Genomic DNA, 24,643 nt, shown 5'->3' on the forward strand with positions numbered 1-24,643 from the left:
CTACTCGAACATTCCCTGGCAAGGCTACAATGACGGTAGTACTAGCACCAATTGTGAGTTTCGTTATCATTCATTTACACTGTCTCAAGTTGCTCATAATTTTCAAGTTGGTGCTCACGGTGACTACCTGTCTGCAGGCAGCAGCAGTCAGTTGCGTATGGAGCCACCGCCGCATACATTCCCAGACGGGCACAATGCGGTCATCGTCCCTCACGCTGGTCCCGTCCCTCACGCTGGTCCCGTCCCTCACGCTGGTCTCCCTCACGCTGGTCCCGTCCACGACTCCACGGCTCCGCAAACCATACACAATCTTCAACTCCCTGCTGACGCCTATACTATGGCGTCCAGCAGCTCGCACAGCGAGTACTACTTCGCGACATCTCACACCGACTCGAACGACCCTCAGCCCCCCTCCGACCCCATGCCTCATGTGACCCAAAAGTTGGGCCGGAGTGTTCGACCGAGCAGCCGTAAAGCTACGAGCTCTCGGACGAAGTTTCTCACCTCCAAACAAATCCCCCAGGAATCACCTTTGTCCATGATACAAACGCCCTCATCGCTGTCGCTAGGTTTCACATCGCCGGAGTTCATACGAGACGTAAAAGAGGATGCTCGAACGACTATGTTTAAGTTTTTGTTCCAAGAAAACCTTTTCCCGTCCACGACAGAGAACTCCGCTATCGCTAAGAGAGCACTGGACGATACGATCGCTCGGTACTCTACCACCAAAGGTGTTAATGGGGTCGACCTCGTCCATTGGAAATCTGGGCAAGATGGTAAAAATTTACTTGCGAGGATGAAAGCGGTTGTGAAGGAAATACACAGTGACTTCGAGCAGGTCGCTACGTTCTCCTGGATATCTGCCTACGCATTGAGTCACAACATATCCATGACTAAATTTGACATGGAAACAGCGCGGATCACAAGACTGACTGCCCTACTGTCAAATTTTCTATTCGCCGATGAGGTCATTCAGGTAGGTCATAACGAAATTTTATTTTCGTGTCGTGATGCATACTCATTACAGATGACTATGGACGACGGGAGAATTATAACGTACCGAATCCTGTTTGGCCACCCGGCCGTCTTTGACTTGCTAGAACATATAATAAACAACATGCAGTACTCTCGTTACGTTCCCTTCGACCAAGAGGACTGGAAACGCTACCTCACCAATGCCATCTTCCTTGCAGCAACTTCACGTGGTTGGTCGCTGGAGAAAGGTTTGGCGGGCCCTTGGTCTGGGGCTATAGTGTTTGAGTCCGCGGAAAACAGGGCCCGTTACGAGACCATGAAGTCTCGCCTGCCCGCGTTGTCTGATGATGAAACATTGAGGTTTGATGGATTGTTGGTTGACATGCGCCATGCACTAGTAGGGTAACTCTAGATCCTGAAAGTACGTCTTTCACTAGACTCGGACGCTGGCGATTGGCGACACCAACGCCAAACTTGGCATCCTCGTCCCTAATGCTCACAGGCTATTATGCAATGTATAGGTAGCACAACTTCGGATAGGCTCAGTTCGACCAAAGGACTCGGATGACATGATAACATTTGTACATTTAGAACCATGCAAATACTGAGCGTAGCGTAGTAGCAAAAATAACAGACAGTTGCGAGGAAACAGAATCAACTCACTTTTGTCGAGCATCCTGGAGAAGTCGCGTGAAGTGTGTTATGCAAAGCGGTTGTTTGGATCCAAAGGATTTGCCAAACAACGGCAGGTCTAGATTAGTTTGTTTCAAAAGTCGTGTAATGTGACGCATAGGTGAGAGAATATGAGTACCTTCAATAAAACTAGCACGTCTGGAGTAGTGTTAATTGTCTTGAGTGATTGTGATATGTCGTAGTGTTGTGGAGAACTGGCATCAGGGAAAACCTCCCGCGAAGATTTTGTAAAATTTTCTGAAATTTTCTGACTTTCTGAAAATACATTAAAATATTCCAAGTCCCTCTACGGATGGGTGAAAATTTATGAAAATCCACACGAATACAACAAAATGATTATAATGTGATTAAATACTAGAATATCGCAAATCACAAGATATGAAAATGAGGAAATGAGACAAAATGTGTAACGCAAAGTCCCTGTGCTATCAGGAATGCCCTACTCATCCCATCGAAATCGATTCGCGCAAATGCTGCTTTCAACTCAGCGGATGCAAAGTCAACCAACTTCAGATCAAGTAGGGAAGAAAAAATCTGGTAGAACACAGTGAGATAGTGCTTGAACAGTTAGAAAAAGATGCACCACAGTAACCACAGCTGAGACCATGGAATTCGGGATCCGATGTTCATAGTAGCAATAATGGCATCGACTGCTGATAAATTTTTAGAAGTATAGTTATGATCAGAGTATTGCGGTGTATCGTAGCACACGTGTCGGAAGATCGGACAGTGGACATGAGTCAAGAGCTCATCCCGATTGGCTCGAGGACTATGAATAACGCAGTCGAGGTTGGCTTCCAACTTCCTGGAAGCATGTCAATAATATTCGTAGTCTCCAATCCGAGCACCATACCGGAAGGCTGCAGTAGGATTGCCACCGAACATAGGGCTAGCAGTGAGGCCCAAGACCATGGGATGTTCATCCTGCTCAGTCGTCACACTAGAGCCGTGGACCACGGGGAGGCGGGTAGGGAGGAACCAGGAATCAACCACATGACTCACCTGCGCGCCTCAGAATGCAGTGGCCCGGCTCTGGCCTGAGCTGCGGCTCGAGTAGGGAATTTGCGATTCTGACAGTGAGCATGAGCGGGTCGCTGTGAAACCAGGATTCAACTACATGACTCACCCTCAGAATGCAGTTTTGAGCTATGTGTATGCTCCAAATTGAGCCTGTAGCTGGGAGAGATCAGGAAGGCCGGTTGGACCGCCAAAAAGAAGAGAAAAAAAGGAATCCTACATAGACACCTGGTTTGAATGACCACGCACAGATGAATGCGACAACAGAATTCAGACGCCCGCTCGGAGCGAGACTTAGCTCTGTGGTGGTGATGCCTCTCACCTAGAGTCCCCAACAGTAACCGTAAGGGAGAATGAAAACATAAAGAAAACGACGTGACAGGGTGTGCAAGTGGTTGCCGCGGCTCGTGTAAGTTGCAGAGTGAAACATGAATATTTGAATGAGTTCATTGAAATCAACCGTGGGAGCCCTGTGATTAGTAATTAAATTGTTGGTGGTTCGATTTTCAATTTCTCAATTTACTTGTTGTCGCTGAGGCTAAGGCCCTTCGAGCGAGCTCTATGTAGCCAGCAGCAGACACCTCCGAATTCTCCCTCCCACCTGTTTAAATATATCCCCGTTCTGCATTGCGTGAACTCTACATTTTTGATATACTAGTAATTAGTTACATATCTCATGGCAGGTTCAACTAGAGCCCTGTAGATATCTTTTTCAGTGCATTCACTGACTGCGTTATGGATGTGACTATTTATCAACTATTTACAAGCTTTTACAAAAATTTGATGAAAGTTTGCCATAATTCTCGAGAATTGTTGTCACATTTTCAAAATTCCCGTGGGAGGTTTTCCCTGATGGGCACGGTGCTCTAGAATTGTTTATCGGATGCGAAAGCGGCTTTCCGTCGGAAAGCCTTAAAAAGTCATACAATTTTGGGAGCAATATGATGTTGGATTATATAGCCATATCTACGATCTCAAGGACTTGACAAACGAGAACATACACCAAGGTTGAGAAAAGTGGATATCTATCCATTTGTTCCTGTGATCACGCTCCCCTGCAGTCTCGCCACAAACTTTGATCATACTCCTGTATTTTGATATAATTCATACATATTCCATCGCGAAACAAATATATTTGGGTATCCATAGTATTACAGTGCGATATCCAGATTATATTTGATTACAATAGCCATGTCTACAATATCAAGGACTCATTGGTTCACTGATGATATTTCCACCGGTTCATGATCTTTTTACCTCATCGACAAATCATCTCCCATACAGTCTGATCTACATTCTTGGATTGTTCAAGGATACAGAGGCTGAGTTCAGAATTTCAGTTGTGGTCACTGCATAGATGCATGGATCAAACGAGACGCACAATCCAACAATGAATAGCCAAAACGGTTCACAATCAGCTGTGACACGTCAAACATCAGCCATGTCTTCTATGACCAATATGAAGTAACAAATGCCAGTGGTCAGACGATGAGAGGTCTCCCTGGAAAGGTACAGGGTGTTGTGCACCTGCCTGGGGGACGACGCATCATCACAGATTCAAGTGGAATGGGTCACTTGAACTATGAACCTGGAGAGTATTACAGATAGAATATGAAGGGACTCTAAATCTGTGATTAGTGTTCACTATCGTAACATTATCTCCGAACGACAAAACTATTACGAGTGGAGGCACTGGTAGGATAGTGACATTGCGAGATGTAGAGACGGGAGGGTCATCGCCAAATGGACGGGACACACTGATTGGGTGCGATTAGTGGACTGAATGAACGAGTGGCCATGTGGATGGATCCAATGATGGGACGGCAAGAGTATGGAATATCAAGAGCGGATAAACAGTACTTGGTCCAATCAAAACCAGCACAGGTGGAGTGATCAACTGAAACATCAAAAATCGCGACGTGAGGATTTGAAGATGTAAGTCTTATTTGCGACCCCACAAGAAGAACATGCAAGTTTGAAGGGGAATGAAAGATCGAGACGAAAGTAAGACAGATATTAAGAATGAGACTTTCGGCTGAGACGATGGATGTTTGGAACGTTGGGAAGAATTCGACGATGTATACAGCGTTCTTTGAAGTATCGTAGGGAGTGGTTGAGGGAATATGATACGGCTGTGCACAAGGATGATAAGGACAAAAGAAAAATATTTGCCATGATGCGAGGCTGCACCTTCGTTCATGAAAATGAGATCTAATTCAAAGATACTATACGGCATACCTGATAGTCCGAGTCGTTTCGACCAAAGCGGAGGTTGCTGCACGGAGCTCCACTCAATCTCGATGGCATTCGCCCCACTGTGATTGCTCACTTTTTATATGCTCCAAGTCTCCAGCTGCGGCGGTGCTGCGGCCGAGTCTTCATCTGCAGAATCGTGCCAATTAATGAACATTCTGTCAGTCTGCTTGACCACGGCGTGTGTATCGATCTGCCTCTAGACGACCATGACAAGGAATAGATCATGACATTTCGTAATGTGTTCTGTCAAGGTTTACACGATGATTAATAGTACTACTAGTAGTAAACATGAGGTCAGGACATGTCTGGGAGACATACAGATGGTCTGAACTTACCTGAAGTGCATCATACTGATAACGACCTTCCACACTCGCGGATTGGCTGCCATGCGTTTCATGAACTTCGCAAGCCTGTGCTGGATCATCAATTCGAGATCACCGTGATCAGCGCTCAGCTGCGCTTGGTATTGTCAACACATGCCCAACACCCTATGGCGTGGGAAAAGTCCCAACAAGGAAGTATCGGATGTCGGTGAAGAGTACGAGGCATTCGAATTTTCGAACGGTGTTTGCAAGAGAAGGACAACAGTGTACAGAGCATCTCTTATTGTAATCCATCGTAGTAAACATTTGAAGGTCAACGGATTATATTTGCTTGTATGATATAAAATGTATATATGAAGCTATAGGAGATTTCCGAAAAATTAACATATTGCGCCTCTCGTGACTCGTCTGCTTCTATCACAACACGCTCCGTAGGTCCAGCCTGAGACTTGTACCTTATTTCCATCAATCTAGACGCCAACTTTTTGTCGCCATTCTGATATGAGGTGACCCTAGCCCTAGCCGATTTATTTCGGAATGCTGACCTACACATCAGGCTAGTCCCACCTACGTAAGGGTCGTGTTCTTGTCTCAATCTGCCAGTGGGATCATTTGAGGGTCCAAGTTTATCGCTCAAGCGTTCATGTATAGCTTCAGGTTGCATGTAGGTATCGATTTGGGGTGTGCTATTTGCGCCTCAACCTGTTTGGAAATTCAGGCAGAGCGCTGGCTCGACGATATAAGGATAACATCCTAGCTTGCGGAGTCGCTTCAAGCTCGAGGCATTCCTGAATCCTTTGTACCGTTGACACAGCTCAAGTCTAATCCCCAGCCTTTCATACAACCACTTCATCATCACAAGTTGCTCTTGTTCAACAGACCATGTTGGACTTACTCTCAAAAGATCGAATAGTCAACGAGGCAGGCCTCAGAACCGCCTTGCATCATCTGGACACAATCGTTTCAAGTTCAGGAGCAACCGCATTACAAGTTACGGTCAAGCATATGTTGTCGTCACCCTATGTTTTTGCATATATTATTTCTGGTATCTCACAAACTTTTTTTGAGCGTCATCAGCTCTGACTCATTAACAGTTTGGGATCGCCGTGAGGCAATGATCTCACAGATCATGACAGATTTTCCAAGGAGACCCCAAGAATATCCAACATCCGTTGCGAGAACGATGCTAGACAACCTGTCTATGTACTTTCTAGCTTTTCCAGCTGAGTCTCTAGCGACGGATGTCTCTAGGGACATCACCCGTCACAGAGGCTTCGTCGAGGACGCTTTACCTGTACTTTGCGCGTTGACCACTATGAAATTTTCTGGTGCAGGATCGTTTGATGACGAGATTGGTGTTTGCGACGAATCTGATGACGGATTCGTCAAGAAGAAAGTGCCTCAGAAAATGCGCAAGCGCAATCGCCCGAAAGCTCATACGTCTATCGACGCATCTCTCTTCCTGAGGCTTGATGTGGCTATGCCTCTCACGAACGAGGCTGCCGCATCATTGTCTACTCACATTCTTACGAAGCTGAAAAATGCTCTCTTGGTGAGTATATTCGTTGCTTTTTGACGTTTCCCCTGACAGCTCTCCGTAAGTTCTATCTCTCGCTTCTGCGGAGGACGGAATTGGCAGGCGACATTAAAGCCTTACTCCTCCCAAACGTGGGCGAGTCTGCCAAAGATGTTGCGCCTGAGGTTTCGTCAACCGAGGATGTTGAGAGCCCAACAACCCGACCCAAAGCGTACCAAATGGTGCAGCCTATGAAGGCCGCGCTTTACTTTGAGAACGCGGACGGGTTTGGAGAGTGGCGAATCCTCATATCTACGGAGGCCTACAAAAATTTGCGTGAATTGCGTGAATCAGAAAAGAAGATATTCAAGATCATCGTCGGGAAGATCAAGTCTGTCTTCTGATGATTTTCGCTGTAATGATCTCATCGTTACCACAGAGAACTATCGAATGGTCATTTTTCAGACGATAATCACAAGCGACTCAACGGGCCGGATGCAGGCATACCCATCTACGATGCCAAGATCACAAAGGACCTACAATTGGTGGTGAGTGTAATTTCACATACGTTGATTAGAGCAGGAGACGACTGACCTTTTCTCACAGTACCAAATTGATTGTGTTCCTGACCAGGACGGAAAGGTACGTCTTTTTTACATCAGCATCGAGCATGATATTGAGACTGGAGTCCTGACAGTCCGAAAGACAAGGTGAACTGTCAGGAGCAACTACATCCGTCCGTCATTAGCACTCATATGAACTCCAGTAATCAAGATATACGGTATTTATACGCATGCACAACCTGGCAACATATGGGATGCCTTGGGTAGCCATCTCGCATGCAAGGGCAGAGAATATCGTAGAAGGTGAAAAATTTTCTCGGCTCTTTATGCAATTCAGTGAATCGTTACTTGTGCAGGTGTATCTTTCGGAATAGACCTGTCCTTTCTAAAGACGGCGTGATTCTGCCTGCATCATTCCCATCAGCTGAACCCGAGCCAGAATGCTCAGGAGGCCCACTTAATTTTAGTGATAAGGATATGGACCGAGTTGAGTACTTTCAGTTGTCATTTGTACAGTCATTGATCCATGGCATAGCTTCACACTTTACTCGTGTACGATTTTTCGCCATCCTTATTCAAATTGGTTTCCATCTAACGATTTTCTAGTTTGGAGAAATATGTCACATTCTCGCAAGTAAGCATATAAATACGATTCATAGACACGCAAATATTGACTCGGTAACCTCTTATTTTAGGCGTTCCTGCATAGTGAGTGATCATGTAGTTGGCTCGCCACCTCCTCTTATCTTTCCAAAAGGTCTTATCGCAAACCAAGACGTACAGCACGTCTTTATGCTCACGTGAGTCCTGCCCCAATGTGACGCATTTTCTTATTAATGTCTGTGCAGACCCCAAGAACAAAAGATTGTCGAGTGTACCGCGTCATGTTACGTTTTGGGTCGCAGCGGCACGGGGTAAGTGTCCTGCCCCTAATATGAATAGCTTATTTATCGCACTCAAATAGAAAAACCACGACGATGCTGTTCAAGATTCTCGGCATTCAGCGAGCTTGGGAGATGAGTGCCACCGACATGCCGAAGCCACGCCAGATCTTCGTCACCAAATCCAGAGTGCTTGCTACGAAAGTAGAAGAGTATTTCGCGAAGCTTCTCGAATCTCTGGCATTAGCAGGCTATACCCTGGAGGAACTTGCAAAAACGAAGGCACGAAGTGCTCAGGAGGGCCTTGTTGATCTCGACGACCTGCCCGAATCACAGATGAATATACCGATGAGGTACAGCGGACTTGAGGATAAACACTTTCCTCTTTTTCTAACTTTCGATCGAGTGCGTCCCAATCTGTCGCCCGGACGGTTCCAGAGCTAATCGTTTATGTAGCTGGCGAAAATGATCGCGGCAGATGTCTTGGACGAGAAAGATAGTGCAGGAGCTTTCTTCAATGTCGACGATGCTGACGCGCATGACTGTTTCGTCACCTATGACGTGTTCGCAAATCAATACTGGCCTCATTTTCCACAGAATCTCAGCAAGAATCTCAGTAGTGTCCTTTTCTCTTATGACGACAATAGAGTACTGACACTGCCCATCAGATCCGTGGTTGGTTTTCAGCGAATTCATGGGTGTGTGCTATTTGCATTACATCGACGCTGAAAATTTATGAATATACATACAGGAATCATCAAAGGCTCCGAACACGCATTGACCTGTCCTGAAAGAGTTCTCGATCGCCCAACCTACCTCCTTCTTCCTCATCGTTCTAACCCAAATTTTGCGAATCAGAGGGGAATTCTGTACGACATGTTCGAGTATTATACGAAAATCAAGAGGCAGCGACGTCATCATGATGTCGCAGACCGGTATGACCTATTCCCCTTCTCACCCAAGCAATGTCACGATATATTCCCAAACAGCACGCATGCAATACTCCATGTCTTCAGGAGCAAGAAGTTCCCTGTCCAACAGATCGATTATTTGTATGTGTTATCCCCCACCAATGCATCTTGCGCCTGACCACCTGCACCAGGTATGTCGACGAAGCACAAGACAACCTTCTGATCGACGCACTCTGTAAGTGGCTACTCCATCCTTTGTTGACATAATCCCCTGAGAGCTTTCTGCTATAGTTTTAAGGCAATTATGCAAGAATCCAGACGGTTTGTTCTGGGCCGGGGACACCGCACAGACGATTTCTGCAGGGAGTTCCTTCAGATTTGATGATCTGAAAGCGTTTCTCTACCGTGTTGAGGTAAGCAGACAGGGACTTAGCTCGGGCCTGAATTGATACCTTACAGCAGCAGCAGCAAAATATCTCGGTCAATTCCGCTGGAGCGTGTCTTCGTCAGCCTGCGATGTTTCAATTGGCGATCAACTACAGATCGCACGGTGGAATCGTCAACTGCGCAAGTTCTGTGATCGAACTCATCACAAAGTTTTGGCCCAACACAATCGATAATCTTCGGCCAGAAAAGGGGGTGGTTGACGGGCTGAAGCCTGTATTTTTTACTGGTTGGGATAAAGACGCCGTTGATTATAAACAGTTCCTGTTTGGGGAGAGGTAAGCAGACTTGGACTATACCCATATTTTCCTCCTGAGAATTCTTCCAGCGGCAAGCACATTGAGTTCGGAGCCGAGCAATGTAGAGTAATTGGTTGGGGGTTTCATTCACACACTGACAAGGTATCTAGGCATTCTCGTGCGTGACGATGCAGCACGTCAGAAGTTACGAGACCAAGTTGGTCAAATTGGACTAATTATGTGAGTCGTATTAAGACTACCTTTGCTCTGTGTTTTCCTATTGACATAGGTATACAGGACGCTTTATGAGAGCAAAGGCCTAGAATTTAATGATGTGAGAAAGTTAAGTTGACTATCTGATTGATGTCTGACTTCGGTCAGGTGCTGCTGTACAACTTTTTCGAGGATTCTGCTGTAGATCTCTCGCGATGGCGCGTGGTTCTCAACGGGGTAGACGGTCAAGGATATGCACCGAACTTTGAACGAGACGAGGCGCGATACGCTGGGGTTTGTAGCGAGGTAGGCACACAGATCCTCGAAATGAACTTCGACTTACTTTTATTAGCTCAAACTTCTTTATGTGGGGATCACTCGAGCAAGGAAGAACATATGGATTGTTGACAAATCTGACAGATCGGAGCCGATGCGTGTACGTTTAGAGCAGCGTGTTGGCGTAACTCGATCTGATAACCCGTTCTCTTCAGATATTCTGGACGTCTCGCAATCAGATCCAGAATTGTACCCCCGGCACAGATGTCCCTCATCTAGCCGTCTCCTCGACTGCGGAAGAATGGGCGTCCTTCGGGCGCTCACTATTCTCGCACAAGCGCTACTCGCAGGCTATTCACTGCTTCGAACGTGCCAACCTTCATCGTGAAGCGAAGGTTTGTGAAGCATATGAACTACGAGAAGTCGCACGTTCTAGTGTCGGAGCGCCCTCACTCAGCGACCAAAAAAGAGCTTTTAACGTGGCCGCCGATGCCTTTACTGATTGCGCGGCGACCGCGACAGGAAACCAGAAGCTCCAGTATTATCGTAACTCGGCGGGTTGCTACGTTCGAGCAGGGAATGATCTCAAAGCTGCTAAGGCCTATCTCAATGCTCAAGAGTTCGAGCAAGCAGCGAAAAGGTATCGCAAGGCTGGACGGTTCGACAAGACCCTCCATGTCCTTAATGACCATGGCACGGATATACCTGAAGAGACCAAGACGGAGTTATGGACTGTGTGCAGACTGTTTTACTGCAGCAGAAGCAACGCTCAGTAAGTCTTAGCTCTCCACAATATTTTTATTTAATAGTAATTGCATAGGCCCCCCTTGCCCCTCTTCTCGACATTTGATGAGGAACTCGAATTTCTGGAGGACTATGATCTCGATGACGCTCGTGCCTCACTGCTCGAATCTCACTCGAGGTACTATGAGGTCGCAGAGCTCCACTTGTCAGAGAATAGGCCCTTGGAAGCTGTCCGGGCATTCATCAAGGACGAAAGCAACGTCGATTCTACTGTCCGTGCGGCCGATACTATATTGGAATACTTTTGGCGCAAATGTTCCTTCAGAATCACTGTAAAATCCAATGCTGAACCGATGCAGCATTTCATAGCTCTTGCTGATCAACTAGAGACGAACACACTAACGCCGACCACACGTGATCTAGTACGTATTAGCAGTTTCAAAGTGATCAGCTGGACTGATCGATATCCAGATATCGATGTTTCAAAACATATTGCGCAAAAATCACGAGCCGTTGAGAAATCTTGCGCTTGGCTTCCATCAACAGAACAACCAGCCAGCAGCTCTCCTTTGCCTGGACCATGTATTCTCTCGAACCATAGATATTCGAGCTTTTACGGTCGATGAAATGCGACGGTTCCTTCAACAGTTTCACGCCTATGCGCGACTGCTCTATCTAATTTCGACCTTCCCCGACCCCATGGAGCATAGGGGTATCCGGAGACTATTCTCCATCGTGCGGTTGTCCGGGGACAAGTTTCTCATACCAAATGGAACGTTCCTCCACAACAAAATGATGGAAGTCCGGCAGGGCATCACCTGGGTATCGGAAAGTCCGTCCGGGTATACAGCTTCTCGTAGTAACGTCACCCAGCTGCTACAACGATCCTTTCGAACGATCCTGAAAGACAAAGTGTCGGAGATCGATGCTATGTGTTGCAGATCTCCCGTTTTCTCGCAATGCCTGCAATTCTTGATATCCGGAGTGTGTGGAAAAGATAGCTGTCCTCAAGAGCATGTTGCGGTATCGAAATTGGATCGCCAGTATTACAACAACCGCGTTGCCATCCACATCTGGCATATTCTGATCTTGCAATTCATGTATTCCGCTCACCCATACATTGACCGAAGCAAAAGGTACGCTTGGATGTAGCTTTCATCAAGTACTTACGCTGATTACTTTATCAGCATGAGGGACTGGCTCAAGCATCTCTACGAGGCTATCAATCCACCCTTATTCATTCAAGGTTCCCCCGCGGACCTTGACCTAAGCCTGATGCCTCTTCGTTTAGATGGCATGAAAGTGGTGAAGCTCTGGATCTGCGAATCCTTCTACTCGCTCCACCCATTCCATACTCAGGCTGAATTTTTGACGGCATTGATGGGAATAACTAGTTTAAGTTTTGCTTTTGACAGGGACAATGCACTTGCCTATATCTCCCGAGCAAAATGTACGATCTCCGGACCATTAGAACTCTTTCGCAAGAGGGACAATCGCTATATGGTCCTTGAACTGCTTAGTTCTTCCCGAGGAGCTTCCCGTGGCAGCATCTCATCGGGAATTATGTATCTTCTGTGAGCGTTCTTATTGCCTCTACATGATGCAGTGAACTAAGTGCAATTCAGGCATGTTCTCGATAATCGTTTATATGCCAACCTCTCGGTGTTGTGCGACTGTATCGAGGACGTCTGCGGTGCTTTTATAATCAACTGGCGAATTGACCCACACTTGAATGAGTTTCCCCTTCACAACGCCGTGCTTCCATGTAACTGGCTGCTGTTTCCCCACAAGTTCACTACGGAGAAAAAAACCAACCTGTTTTTGATGGGCGAGCTTCTAGATGAGATAGCGAGGCTGGTCGAAGCATTGCGCGTAGAAGCCGGCATGGGTGAGTCTCTTAATTTTTCAGAGATCCGAGATCACAATTGGGCAGATTTCCTCTGGCTGAACTACGCGAAATTTACGCCCATTCTGCGTAATGTTTTCATTTCCCGGATGTGAGTCCAATTTAGTATCCGTCGGCGATGTACATATTGATCACGTGTATTGCAGCTGCAGGGTTCTCTGCCTCAGTACGTTTATTATCTCTTCAATACCCATCCGCTGCTGAATTGTGTTCATTAGTCGCCCATAACATCAGCAATCGCACCTTGAGAAGCAAAGTAGACAATATCATTCTTTCTCTACACACAAACGACCCTCCTTCGAATGGGCATCCAGTTAATTATCGGAAGCTCGTGGATGACGTGGTTAGGTACACGACACCCTTGCCAGGATTGGCACCACCCCCAGACGGTTACCTGCGAGCTCTCCTGGTTTTCGACGACAATAAAGGAGTGGGCAACCTGGTGCATCTTGTCCACAAAACGATGAACCAGTGTGCCCGAGTCTATATAGTCCGACAGCTCGTATACGAGAAGACCATCGAGATCCCCCAGCTTCTTTCATCGTACACAGTGATCACACAGCCTGCCATGATAGTAGAGGCCCCTACCTCCGCACGTCGCGTAAAACATCCCAAGAACCTACCAGAGGTTACGCGGCACAATGAGAAAGAGATGACGGAGCCGCAACCTCAAGAGTTTGAAGGAGAAGAAGAGAGAGAGGAAGATGTCACGGCGAATGCTGATACCGAGACCCGTCAGGTATCGGAGACTTTGGATGAGGCGGCGACGTTGCTTGCACCTGATCTTGACGAGTCGCTACCCACCAACGGACCATCGGTGGAGGAGCAAGAGGCAGCTTGCAATATTCAAAACGTATACCGCCGTTACGTCAGACGCCGCTCGAGTCGTGCAGTCAATGCCGAAATCGATGCGATATTCATGGCATGCCTGAAGCAGACGCAGTCCCCTGAATGGCGTCCGGGTTATTACAGCCTGCTTTTCCTTGGACCGTTGCCTCACCTCCTGGTGTGCTTGGAACGAGGCATTGCTCTGACTCACGCTGCCAAAACGAAGACGAAAGTCCTTTTCAACAAGGAGTCTCATGAAAAGCTTGAAGAGTTGGGCAAGCAGAGAAGCGGGATAGCGTCCGTCTTTACTTACTCGGCAACATACAATGGCTAACACCGTCCTACTTACAGAACGCTCCTCAAGAAGGGATCTAAACTGCGCAAGCAGCTAGAACCTTCCTCATCCACTCATCGTGCCCGTGACATTGATGCACTCAGATCTGGAGTTCTAGAGGTCGAGGAATTCATGCAGGGGGTTCCGAGCAGCATGAAAGATATGCAATCCGACTTTCAAATAGCCTATAAGGGCATTGTCACAAAGAAGGTTCATGCGGGAGAGAAAAAGAAACCCCCTCTCAATGTCGAGGTATGAACGTCTGTTGATTTTGTTCACGTTGTGAAGTCGAGATCGTCTATCATATTATACAGTACGTATTTCCGTAAATCAATGCCTGTGCGCGCGAGAACAATCAGAAACGGGCACAGCTGGGGGGTGATCTAACCCGAAACATCAAAAATCACCTGAGGATTGGAAGACGAAAGCAAGATAGAGAGGCATTAAGAATGAGACTCCCGGCTGAGACGATGGACCTTTGAAACGTTGGGAGGAATTCGACAATGTATACAACGTTCTTTGAAGTATCGTAGTGAGTGGTTGAGGGCATATGATACGGCTGTGCACAAGGACAAGGATAATAAGGACAAAAGAAAAAATATTTGTCATGATGCGAGGCTGCGCCTTGTGTGAAGATGTGATATAGTGAAAGGATACAATTATGATTGGTTCGTCCTGGCTTCTGCATGGATACATTAATGTGTGGATTATCGTCCGCCTTATTATGCGAAAACAGTATCTGCGCGTATGGTACATTGTAAATGTGAAAGAGAGTGACTTCGTTCATGAAAATGATATCTGCATACCTTATAGTCTGAGTCGTTTCGACCAAAGCGGAGGTTGCTGCACAGAGCTCCACACCATCTTGATGGCATCTGCCCCACTGTTATCGTTCGCTTTTAATATGCTCCAAGTCTCCAGCTGCGGCGGTGCTGCACCCGAGTCTTCATCTTCATAGAATCGTACCTGCGCCTCAATAACCTGGACATCCTGTCAGTCTGTTCGACCGACGACCACGGCGAAGACCATGACAAGAAACAGATCACGACATTTTGCAATGTTGTTCTGTACGATGGTTGATAGTACTAGTAAACATGAGGTCAGGACATGTCTGGGAGACATACAGATGGTCTGAACTTACCTGAAGTGCATCATACTGATAACAACCTTCCACACTCGCGGATTGGCTGCCATGCGTTTCATGAACTTCGCAAGCCTGTGCTGGTCCCTGGATCATCAATTCGGAATCACCGTGATCAGCGCTCAGCTGTACTTGGTATTGTCAACACAAATTACACAATGCCCAATACCCTATGGCGTGGGAAAAATCCCAATAAGATATCATGTCGGTGAAGAGTACGAGGCATTCGTTCGAACGGTATTTGCAAGAGAAGAATAACAGTCTAGAGACATCCCTTATTGTAATCCATCGTAGTAAACATTCGAAGGTGAACGGATGATATTTGCTTGTATGATATAGAATGTATATGTAGCTATATATAGGAGATTTCCGAAAAATTAACATATTGCGCCTCTCGTCTGCTTCTCTCACAACACGCTCCGTGGTTTCCAGCCTGTGACTCGTAGCCTTATTTTCAAGAAAGATCAGTCTAGACGCGAACTTTTTGTCACCATCCTGAAATGAGGTGACCCTACTAGCCCTAGCCGATTTATTTCGGAATGCTAACTTAACTTAACTTACACATCTGGTGATTCTGGTCCCACCTACGTAAGGGGCGTGTTCTTTTCACTATCTAGGATCATTTGGGGGTCCAAGTTTATCCATCATGTACAGCTTCAGGTTGCCAGCAGGTGTCGATTTTGGGTGTGCTATTTGCGCCTCAACCTGTTTGGAAATTCAGGCAGAGCGCTGGCTCGACGATATAAGGACCAAACATCCTTGCAGAATTAGCTCAAGCTCGAGGCATTCCTTTGTACCATTGACACAGCTCAAGTCTAAGTTCCCCAGCCTTTCATACAACCACTTCGTCATCACAAGCTCCTCTGGTTCAACAGACCATGTTGGACTTATTCTCCAAAGATCGAATAGTCAACGAGGCAGGCCTCAGAGCCGCCTTGCATCATCTGGATGCAATGTCAAGTTCAGGAGCAACCGCATTACAAGCTATGGTCGAACATATGTTGTCGTCACCCTATGTTTTTGCATATATTATTTCTGGTATCTCACAAACTTTCTTCGAGCGTCATCAGCTCTGACTCTCTAACAGTTTGGGATCGCTGTGAGGCAATGATCTCACAGATCATGACAGACTTTCCAACGAAATCTCAAGAATATCCGGCATCCATCGCGAGAAAGATGCTGGACAATCTGTCTATGTACTTTTTACCTTTTCCTGCCGGGTCTCTAGCGATGGATGTCTCTAGGGACATCACCCGCCACAGATGCTTCATCGAGGGCGCTTTACCTGCACTCTGCGCATTGAACACTATGGAATTTTCTGATGTAGGGTCGTTTGAAGACGAGATAGATGTCTTCGACGAATCTGATGACGGATTCGTCAAGAAGAAAGTGCCTCAGAAAATGCGCAAGCGTAATCGCCCGAAAGCTCGTACGTCTATCGACACATCACTCTTCCTGAGGCTTGGTGTGGTTGTGCCTCTCACGAGCGAGGCTGCCGCATCATTGTCTACTCAGATTCTTGCAAAGCTGAAAAATGCTCTCTCGGTGAGTATATTCACTTTTTTTTTGACGTTTCCTCTGACAGTTCTCCGTAAGTTCTACTTCTCGCTTCTGCGGAGGACGGAATTGACAGGCGACATCAAAGCCTTACTCTTTCCAATCGTGAGAGAGTATGCCAAATATGTTGCGCCTGAAGTTTCGTCAACCGAGGATGTTGAGAGGCCAACAGACCGACTCAATGCGTACCAAATGGTGCAGCCTATGAAGGCTGCGCTTTACTTCGACAACGCGGACGGGTTCGGAGAGTGGCAAATTCTGATATCTACGGAGGCCTACAAACATTTGCGTGAATTCCGTAGAGCAGATAAGAAGACATTCAAGATCATCTTCAAGAAGATCAAGTCGGTTTTCTGAAGAATTTTACTGCAATGATCTCATCGGTTCCACAGACAACTATCGAATGGCCATTTTTCAGATGATAATCATAAGCGACTTAACGGGCCGGATGCAGGCATACCCATCTACGATGCCAAGATGACAAAGGACCTACAATTAGTGGTAAGTGTAATTTCACGTACGTCGTTTAGAGCTTTGGGCGACCGACCTTTTCTAACAGTACCAAATTGATTGTGTCCCTGACCAAGATGGAAAGGTACGTCGTACTTACATCAACATCGGGCATGATACTGAGACTGATCTTGACAGTCCGAAAGACAAGGTAAACTATCAAGTGCAATTACATCTCTGCGCCATTAGCACTCATATGAACCCCAGTAATCAAGATATACGGCATTTATATGGATGCTCAGCTTGACGGAATATGGGATGCCTTGGGTAGCCATCTCGCACGCAAGGGCAGAGAATATCGTAGAAGGCGAGGACATCCTTTCAACTCTTGGTGCATTTCAGTGAATCGTTGCTTGTGCAGGTGTACCTTTCGGAACAGGCCAGTCCTATCTAAAGACAATGCGATTCTGCCTGCGTCATTCCCGCTAGCTGAACCTGAGCCAGAGTGCTCAGGAGGCCCACTTAATCTTAGTAATAAGGACATGGACCACGTTGAGTATTTTCAATTGTCATTTGTGCGGTCATTGATCCATGTCATAGCTTCACTCTTTGCTTGTGTATGCATTTTCGCCATCCTTATACAAATTGGTTTTCATCTAACAATCTCCTAGTTTGGAGAAATATGTCACATTCTCGCAAGTAAGCTTATAAATACGGTTTATGGGCATGCGAATATTGACTCGATAACCTCTTGTTTTAGGCGTTCTTGCATAGTGAGTGATCATGTAGTTGGCTCGCCACTTATTCTCATCTTTGCAAAAGGTCTCATCGCAGACCAAGATGTACAGCACGTCTTTATGCTCACGTAAGTTCTGCTCCAATGAACCGAATTTTTTGATCGATATTGGTTCAGTCCTCAAGAACAAAAGATTGTCGAATGTACTACGTCATGTTACGTATTGGGTCGCAGCGGCACGGGGTAAGTGTCCTACCCCTAACGTGTCTAGCTTATTTATCATAATCAACTAGCAAAACCACGACGATGCTGTTTAAGATTCTCGGCATTCAGCGAGCTTGGGAGATGAGTGCCGTCGACATGCCGAAGCCACGCCAAATCTTTGTCACCAAATCCAGAGTGCTCGCTACGAAAGTAGAAGAGTATTTCATGAAGCTTCTAGAATCTCTGGCGTTAGCAGGCTATACCCTGGAGGAACTTGCAAAAATGAAGGCACGAAGTGTTCAGGAGGGCCTTGTTGATCTCGACGACCTGCCCGAATCACAGATGAATATACCGATGAAATACAGCGAACTTGAGGATAAGCACTTTCCTCTTTTTCTCACTTTCGATCGAGTGCGTCACAATCCGTCGTCTAGATAGTTCCAAAAGCTAATTGAAACTTTATGTAGCTGGCGAAAATGATCGCGGCAGATATCTTGAGCAAGAAAGACAGCGCAGAAGTTTTCTTCAATGTTGAGGATGCTGACGCGCATGACTGTTTCGTCACCTATGACGTATTCGCAAATCAATACTGGCCTCATTTTCCACAGAATCTCAGCAAGAATCTCAGTAGTGTCCTTTTTCTCTTATGACGACAATAGAGTACTGACACTGCCCCATCAGATCCGTGGTTGGTTTTCAGCGAATTCATGGGCGAGTACTATTTGTATTACATTGACACCGATACTTTTTTAATACACATACAGGGATCGTCAAAGGCTCCGAACACGCACTGACCTGTCCTGAAGGAGTTCTCGATCGCCCAAACTACCTCCGTCTTCCTCATCGTTCTAACCCAAATTTTGCGAATCAGAGGGGAGTTCTGTACGACATATTCGAGCATTATACGAAAATCAAGAGGCAGCGAAGTCATCATGATGTTGCAGACCGGTATGACCTATTCCCCTTCTCACCCATGTCATGTCACGATATATTCACAAATAGCACGCATGCAATACTCAAGGTCTTGCGAAGCAAAGAATTCCCTGGAAAACAGATCGATTATCTGTATGTATTATCACCACCAATACATCTTGCGCCTGACCACCTGCACTAGGTATGTCGATGAAGCACAAGACAACCTTCTGATCGACGCACTCTGTAAGTAGCTACTCCATCTTTCGTTGACATAAATCCATTTAGAACTTTCTGTTATAGTTTTGAGGCAACTATGCAGGAATCCAGACGGTTTGTTCTGGGCTGGGGACACCGCACAGACGATCTCTGCAGGGAGTTCCTTCAGGTTCGATGACCTGAAAGCGTTTCTCTACCGTGTGGAGGTGAGCATACAGTGACTTAGCTCGGGCCTTAATCGATACCTTAGAGCAGCAGCAGCAAAATATTTCGGTCAATTCCGCTGGGGCATGTCTTCGTCAGCCTGTGATGTTTCAATTGGCGATCAACTACAGATCGCATGGTGGTATCGTCAACTGTGCACGTTCTGTGATCGAACTCATTACAAAGTTTTGGCCCAACACAATTGACACACTTCAACCAGAAATGGGGGTGGTTGACGGGCTGAAGCCTGTGTTTTTTACAGGTTGGGATAAAGCTACCGTTCATCATGAGCAGTTCTTGTTTGGGACGAAGTAAGTGGACCTGGACAACAGCCCACCTCTCTTCCTGAAGATTCTTCTAGGGGTGGTCATATTGAGTTCGGAGCCGAGCAATGTAAAGCAATTATATGAAGGTTCTATTCATACACTGATAATATATCTAGGCATTCTTGTGCGTGACGATGCAGCACGTCAGAGGTTACGCGACCAAGTTGGTGAGGTTGGACTGATCATGTGAGTCGTGTTAAGACTACCTTTACTCTGTGCTTTCATGTTCACATATACACACAGGACGCTTTATGAGAGCAAAGGCCTGGAATTCAATGATGTGAGAAAGCTAAGTTTGCTATCTGATGAATGTCTGACTTCGGTCAGGTGCTTTTGTACAATTTTTTCGAGGATTCTACTGTAGATCTGTCACGATGGCGCGTAGTTCTCAATGGGGTAGATGGTCAAGTATATGCACCGAACTTCGACCGAGACGAAGCGCGATACGCTGGGGTTTGCAGCGAGGTGGGCACACCGATCCTCGAAATCAACTCTGGCTTACTTTATTAGCTCAAAATTCTTTATGTGGGAATCACACGAGCAAGGAAGAACATATGGATCGTGGACAAATCTGACAGATCGGAGCCGATGCGTGTACGTTTAGAGCAGCGTGTTGGCGTAACTCGATCTGATAACCCGTTCTCTTCAGATATTCTGGACGTCTCGCAATCAGATCCAGAATTGTACCCCCGGCACAGATGTCCCTCATCTAGCCGTCTCCTCGACTCCAGAAGAATGGGCATCCTTCGGGCGCTCACTATTCTCGCACAAGCGCTACTCGCAGGCTATCCACTGCTTCGAACGTGCCAACCTTCGTCGTGAAGTGAAGGTCTGTGAAGCATATCAACTGCGAGAAGTCGCACGTTCTAGTGTCGGCGTGGCCTTACTCAGCGACCAAAAAAGAGCTTTTAACGTGGCCGCCGATGCCTTTACTGATTGCGCGGCGACCGCGACAGGAAATCAGAAGCTCCAATACTATCGTAACTCAGCGGATTGCTACATTCGAGCAGGAGATGACTTTAAAGCTGCTGAGGCCTATCTCGGTGCTCAAGAGTTCGAGCAAGCGGCGAAGAGGTATCGCAAGGTTGGACGGTTTGACAAGACCCTCCATGTCCTTAATGACCATGGCACGGATATACCTGAAGAGACCACGGCGGAGTTATGGACTGTGTGCAGACTGTTTTACTTCAGCAGGACAGCTCGGTAAGTCTTAAACTCTCTACAGTGTTTTTATTTAATAGCAATTGCGCAGGCCCCCCTTGCCACTCTTCTCGACATTTGATGAGGAACTCGAATTTCTGGAGGACTATGATCTCGATTACGCTCGTGCCTCACTGCTTGAATCTCACTCGAGGTACTATGAGGCCGCAGAACTCCACTTGTCGGAGAATAGGCCCTTGGAAGCTGTCCGAGCATTCATTAAGGACGACAGCAAGGACGATTCTACTACCCGTGCGGCCGATACTATATTGGCATACTTTTGGCGCAAATGCTCCTTCGGAATCACTGCAAAATCCGTTGTTGATGAGCCAGAGTCAATGCAGCATTTCATTGCTCTTGCTGATGAGCTGGAGATGAACAAACTAACGCCGGCCACGCGTGATCTAGTACGTATTAGCAGTCTCGAAGCAATAAACTGAACTGATCGACATCCAGCTATCGATGTTCCAGAGCATCTTGCGCGGAAACCATGAGTCATTGAGAAATCTTGCGCTCAACTTCCATGAACAGCATAACAAGCCCGCAGCTCTCCTTTGCCTGGACCATGTATTCTCTCGAACCATAGATATGCGAGCTTTCACGGTCGATGAAATGCGACGGTTCCTTCAACAGTTTCACGCCTATGCGCGACTGCTCTATCTGATTTTGACCTTCCCCGACCCCATGGAACATATGGGCATCCGGAGACTATTCTCCATCGTGCGGCTGTCTGGTGACGAGTTTCTCATACTAAATGGAACGTTCCTGCACAACAAAATTATGGAGACTCGCCAGAACATCACTTGGGCATCGGAAACTCCGTCCGGGTATACAGCCTCTCGTAGAAACGTCACCAAGTTGCTACAACGATCTATCCGAACAATCTTGAAGGACAAAGTGTCGAGGATCGATGCCAAGTGTTGCGAGTCTCCCGTTTTCTCGCAATGCCTGCAATTCTTGATATCTGGAGTGTGTCAAAGAGATAAGTGCCCTCAAGAACATGTTGCAGTATCGAAATTGGATCGCCAGTATTACAACAACCGCGTTGCCATCCACATCTGGCAGATTCTGATCTTGCAATTCATGTATTCTGCTCACCCAAAAATTGACCGACGCAAAAGGTACGCCTGGAGGTAGCTTATAATCGAGTACTCATACTGATCAATTTATCAGCATGAGGGACTGGCTCAAGCATCTCTACGAGGCTATCAATCCACCCTTATTCATTCAAGGTTCCCCTGCGGACCTCGACATGAACCTGATGCCTCTTCGTCGAGATGGCATGAAAGTGGTGAAGCTCTGGATCTGCGAATCATTCTACTCGCTCGACCCATTCTTTACCCAGGCTGAATTTTTGACAGCGTTGATGGGAATAACCAGTCTAAGTTTTGCTTTTGACAAGGACGATGCACCTGCCTACATCTCTCGAGCAAAGTGTACGATCTCTGGACCGCTAGACCTCGTTCGCAAGGGGGACAAACGCTATATGGTTCATGACCTGCTTAGTTCTTACCAAGGAGCTTCCCTAAGCAGCATCTCATCGGGAATCCTGTACCTTCTGTGAGCGTTCTTCTTCTCTCTACATGCAACGAACTAAGTGCAATTCAGGCATGTTCTAGATAATCGTTTATATGTCAACCTCTCGGTGTTGTGCGACTGTATCGAGGACGTCTGCGGTGCTTTTATAATCAACTGGCGAATCGACCCATACTTCAATAAGCTTCCCCTTCATAACGTCGTGCTTCCATGTAACTGGCTGCTGTTTCCCCACAAATTCACTACGGAGAAAAAAACCAACCTGCCTTTGATGGGCGAGCTTCTAGATGAGATAGCGAGGCTGGTCGAAGCATTGCGCGTAGAAGCCGGCATGGGTGAGTCTCTTAATTTTTCAGCGATCCGAGATTACAATTGGGCAGATTTCCTCTGGCTGAACTACGCGAAATTTACGCCCATTCTGCGTAATGTTTTCATTTCCCGGATGTGAGTCCAATTTAGTATCCGTCGGCGATGTACATATTGATCACGTGTATTGTAGCTGCAGGGTTCTCTGCCTTAGTACGTTCATTGTCTCTTTTCAATACCCATCCGCTGCTGAATTGTGTTCATTAGTCGCTCATCACATCAGTCATCCCCTCTTGAGAAACAGAGTAAACAATATCATTCTTTCTCTGCACAAAAAAACCCCTCCTTCGAATCGGCATCCAGTTAATTATTGGAAACTCGTGGATGACGTGGTCAAGTGCATAACACCCCTGCCAGGATGTACGCCACTTCCAGACGGTTATCTGCGAGCTCTCCTGGCTTTCGACGACAATAAAGGAGTAGGAAACCTGGTGCATCTTGTCCACAAAAAGATGAACCAATATACCCGAGTCAATACTAGTATAGGCCGACGGCTGGTATACGAGAAGACCATCGAGATCCCCCATCTCCTCTCATCGTACGCAGTGATCGCACAGTCTACCCCGAGAGTGGAGGCCCTTGCCTCTGTACCTCGCTTAGGACATTCCAAGGACCGACCAGAGGTTATGCAGCACGATGAGAAAGAGATAACAGAACCGCAACCTCAAGAGTTCGAAGGAGAGGGAGAAAGGGAGAGAGAAAGGGAAGGAGATCTCACGGCGAATGCTGATACAGAGACCCGTGATGCATCGGAGACTTTGGATGAGGCGGCGACGTTGCTTGCACCTGATCTTGACGAGTCACTACGCACCAACGGACCATCGGCGGAGGAAGAAGAGGCGGCTCGCAAAATTCAGAACACGTACCGCCGTTACGTCAGACGCCGCTCGAGTCGTGCAGTCAATCCCGAAATCGATGCGATATTCATGACATGCCTGAAGGAGACGCAGTCCCCTGAATGGCGTCCGGGTTATTACAGCTTGCTCTTCCTTGGACCATTGCCTCACCTTCTGGTGTGCTTGGAGCGAGGCATTGCTCTGACTCGAGCTGCCAAAACGAAGACAAAAGGCCTTTTCAACAAGGAGTCTCATGAAAAGCTTGAAGAGTTGGGCAAGCAGAGAAGCGGGATAGCGTCAGTCCTCACTTACTCAGCAACATGCAATAACTGACACCGTCCTATTTACAGAACGCTCCTCAGGAAGGGATTGAAACTGCGCAAGCAGCTAGAACCTTCCTCATCCGCTCATCGTGCCCGTGACGTTGATGCACTCAGATTTGGAGTTCTAGAGGTCGAGGAATTCATGCAGGGGGTTCCGAGCAGCATGAAAGATATGCAATCTGACTTTCAAATGGCCTATAGGGGCATTGTTGCAAAGAAGGTTCGCGCGGGAAAGGAGAAGGGGAGACCCGCTCTCAATGTCGAGGGTATGAACGACTGTTGATTTCGTTTAGGTTGCGGAGAGTTGAGACTGTCCTTTCGTTGGTGTATCATATATCATTTTGTACAGTGTATTAGTCCTTCCCTGTGTTATCCTGTCCGGTGCATTGCATGAGGCTTATGATGAGGAAATGAGATTGATGGTGTACTGGAAAGACATAAGGAAAGAGACATAAGTGCGAAATCACTAGAAGCAAAGGTGAAGTAGTTGTCCAAATGCTGCAACGCTAATTGT

At 46.8% G+C, this 24,643-nt stretch overlaps 3 protein-coding genes across 3 annotated transcripts; all 3 read left to right on the forward strand.

Annotated features, from left to right (window-relative positions):
• Positions 1-107: 107 nt before the first annotated feature.
• F5891DRAFT_986833 (uncharacterized protein) lies at positions 108-1,543 on the forward strand (the record flags this gene model as incomplete). Its single annotated transcript, XM_041377824.1, has 4 exons — positions 108-976; positions 1,028-1,335; positions 1,377-1,396; positions 1,497-1,543. Coding segments are annotated over 4 exons (1,244 nt in total), but the record flags the coding sequence as incomplete, so codon positions are not given.
• A 4,127-nt stretch (positions 1,544-5,670) lies between these two features.
• Positions 5,671-14,601, forward strand: F5891DRAFT_1176851 (uncharacterized protein; the record flags this gene model as incomplete). The annotated part of the gene is made up of 35 exons (XM_041365775.1): positions 5,671-5,770; positions 5,821-6,309; positions 6,359-6,820; positions 6,856-7,171; positions 7,220-7,328; positions 7,387-7,422; positions 7,555-7,646; positions 7,700-7,834; positions 7,950-7,977; positions 8,039-8,051; positions 8,101-8,143; positions 8,192-8,257; positions 8,308-8,629; positions 8,681-8,840; positions 8,893-8,922; positions 8,976-9,159; positions 9,214-9,276; positions 9,327-9,370; positions 9,427-9,548; positions 9,595-9,857; positions 9,908-9,939; positions 9,989-10,058; positions 10,116-10,152; positions 10,200-10,337; positions 10,384-10,467; positions 10,523-11,079; positions 11,128-11,473; positions 11,523-12,187; positions 12,239-12,625; positions 12,677-12,939; positions 12,985-13,048; positions 13,104-13,123; positions 13,176-14,082; positions 14,137-14,371; positions 14,479-14,601. The coding sequence occupies exons 2-35, from the start codon at positions 6,147-6,149 to the stop codon at positions 14,599-14,601; spliced, it is 6,579 nt and encodes a 2,192-aa protein (XP_041217946.1). The 5' UTR covers positions 5,671-5,770; positions 5,821-6,146.
• Positions 14,602-17,021: 2,420 nt separating this feature from the next.
• F5891DRAFT_1212536 (uncharacterized protein) lies at positions 17,022-24,643 on the forward strand (the record flags this gene model as incomplete). The annotated part of the gene is made up of 28 exons (XM_041369226.1): positions 17,022-17,161; positions 17,210-17,318; positions 17,377-17,416; positions 17,535-17,627; positions 17,670-17,823; positions 18,046-18,132; positions 18,181-18,246; positions 18,297-18,622; positions 18,697-18,837; positions 18,972-19,155; positions 19,210-19,272; positions 19,322-19,365; positions 19,423-19,544; positions 19,597-19,853; positions 19,904-19,935; positions 19,985-20,054; positions 20,112-20,148; positions 20,196-20,321; positions 20,379-20,462; positions 20,518-21,071; positions 21,121-21,475; positions 21,525-22,189; positions 22,242-22,628; positions 22,677-22,939; positions 22,985-23,048; positions 23,104-23,123; positions 23,178-24,102; positions 24,157-24,643. The coding sequence occupies 28 exons, from the start codon at positions 17,022-17,024 to the stop codon at positions 24,410-24,412; spliced, it is 5,664 nt and encodes a 1,887-aa protein (XP_041217947.1). The 3' UTR covers positions 24,413-24,643.

This window comes from Suillus fuscotomentosus (genome assembly GCF_016647785.1).
Source record: "Suillus fuscotomentosus strain FC203 chromosome Unknown F5891scaffold_133, whole genome shotgun sequence".
Lineage (NCBI taxonomy): Eukaryota > Fungi > Basidiomycota > Agaricomycetes > Boletales > Suillaceae > Suillus > Suillus fuscotomentosus.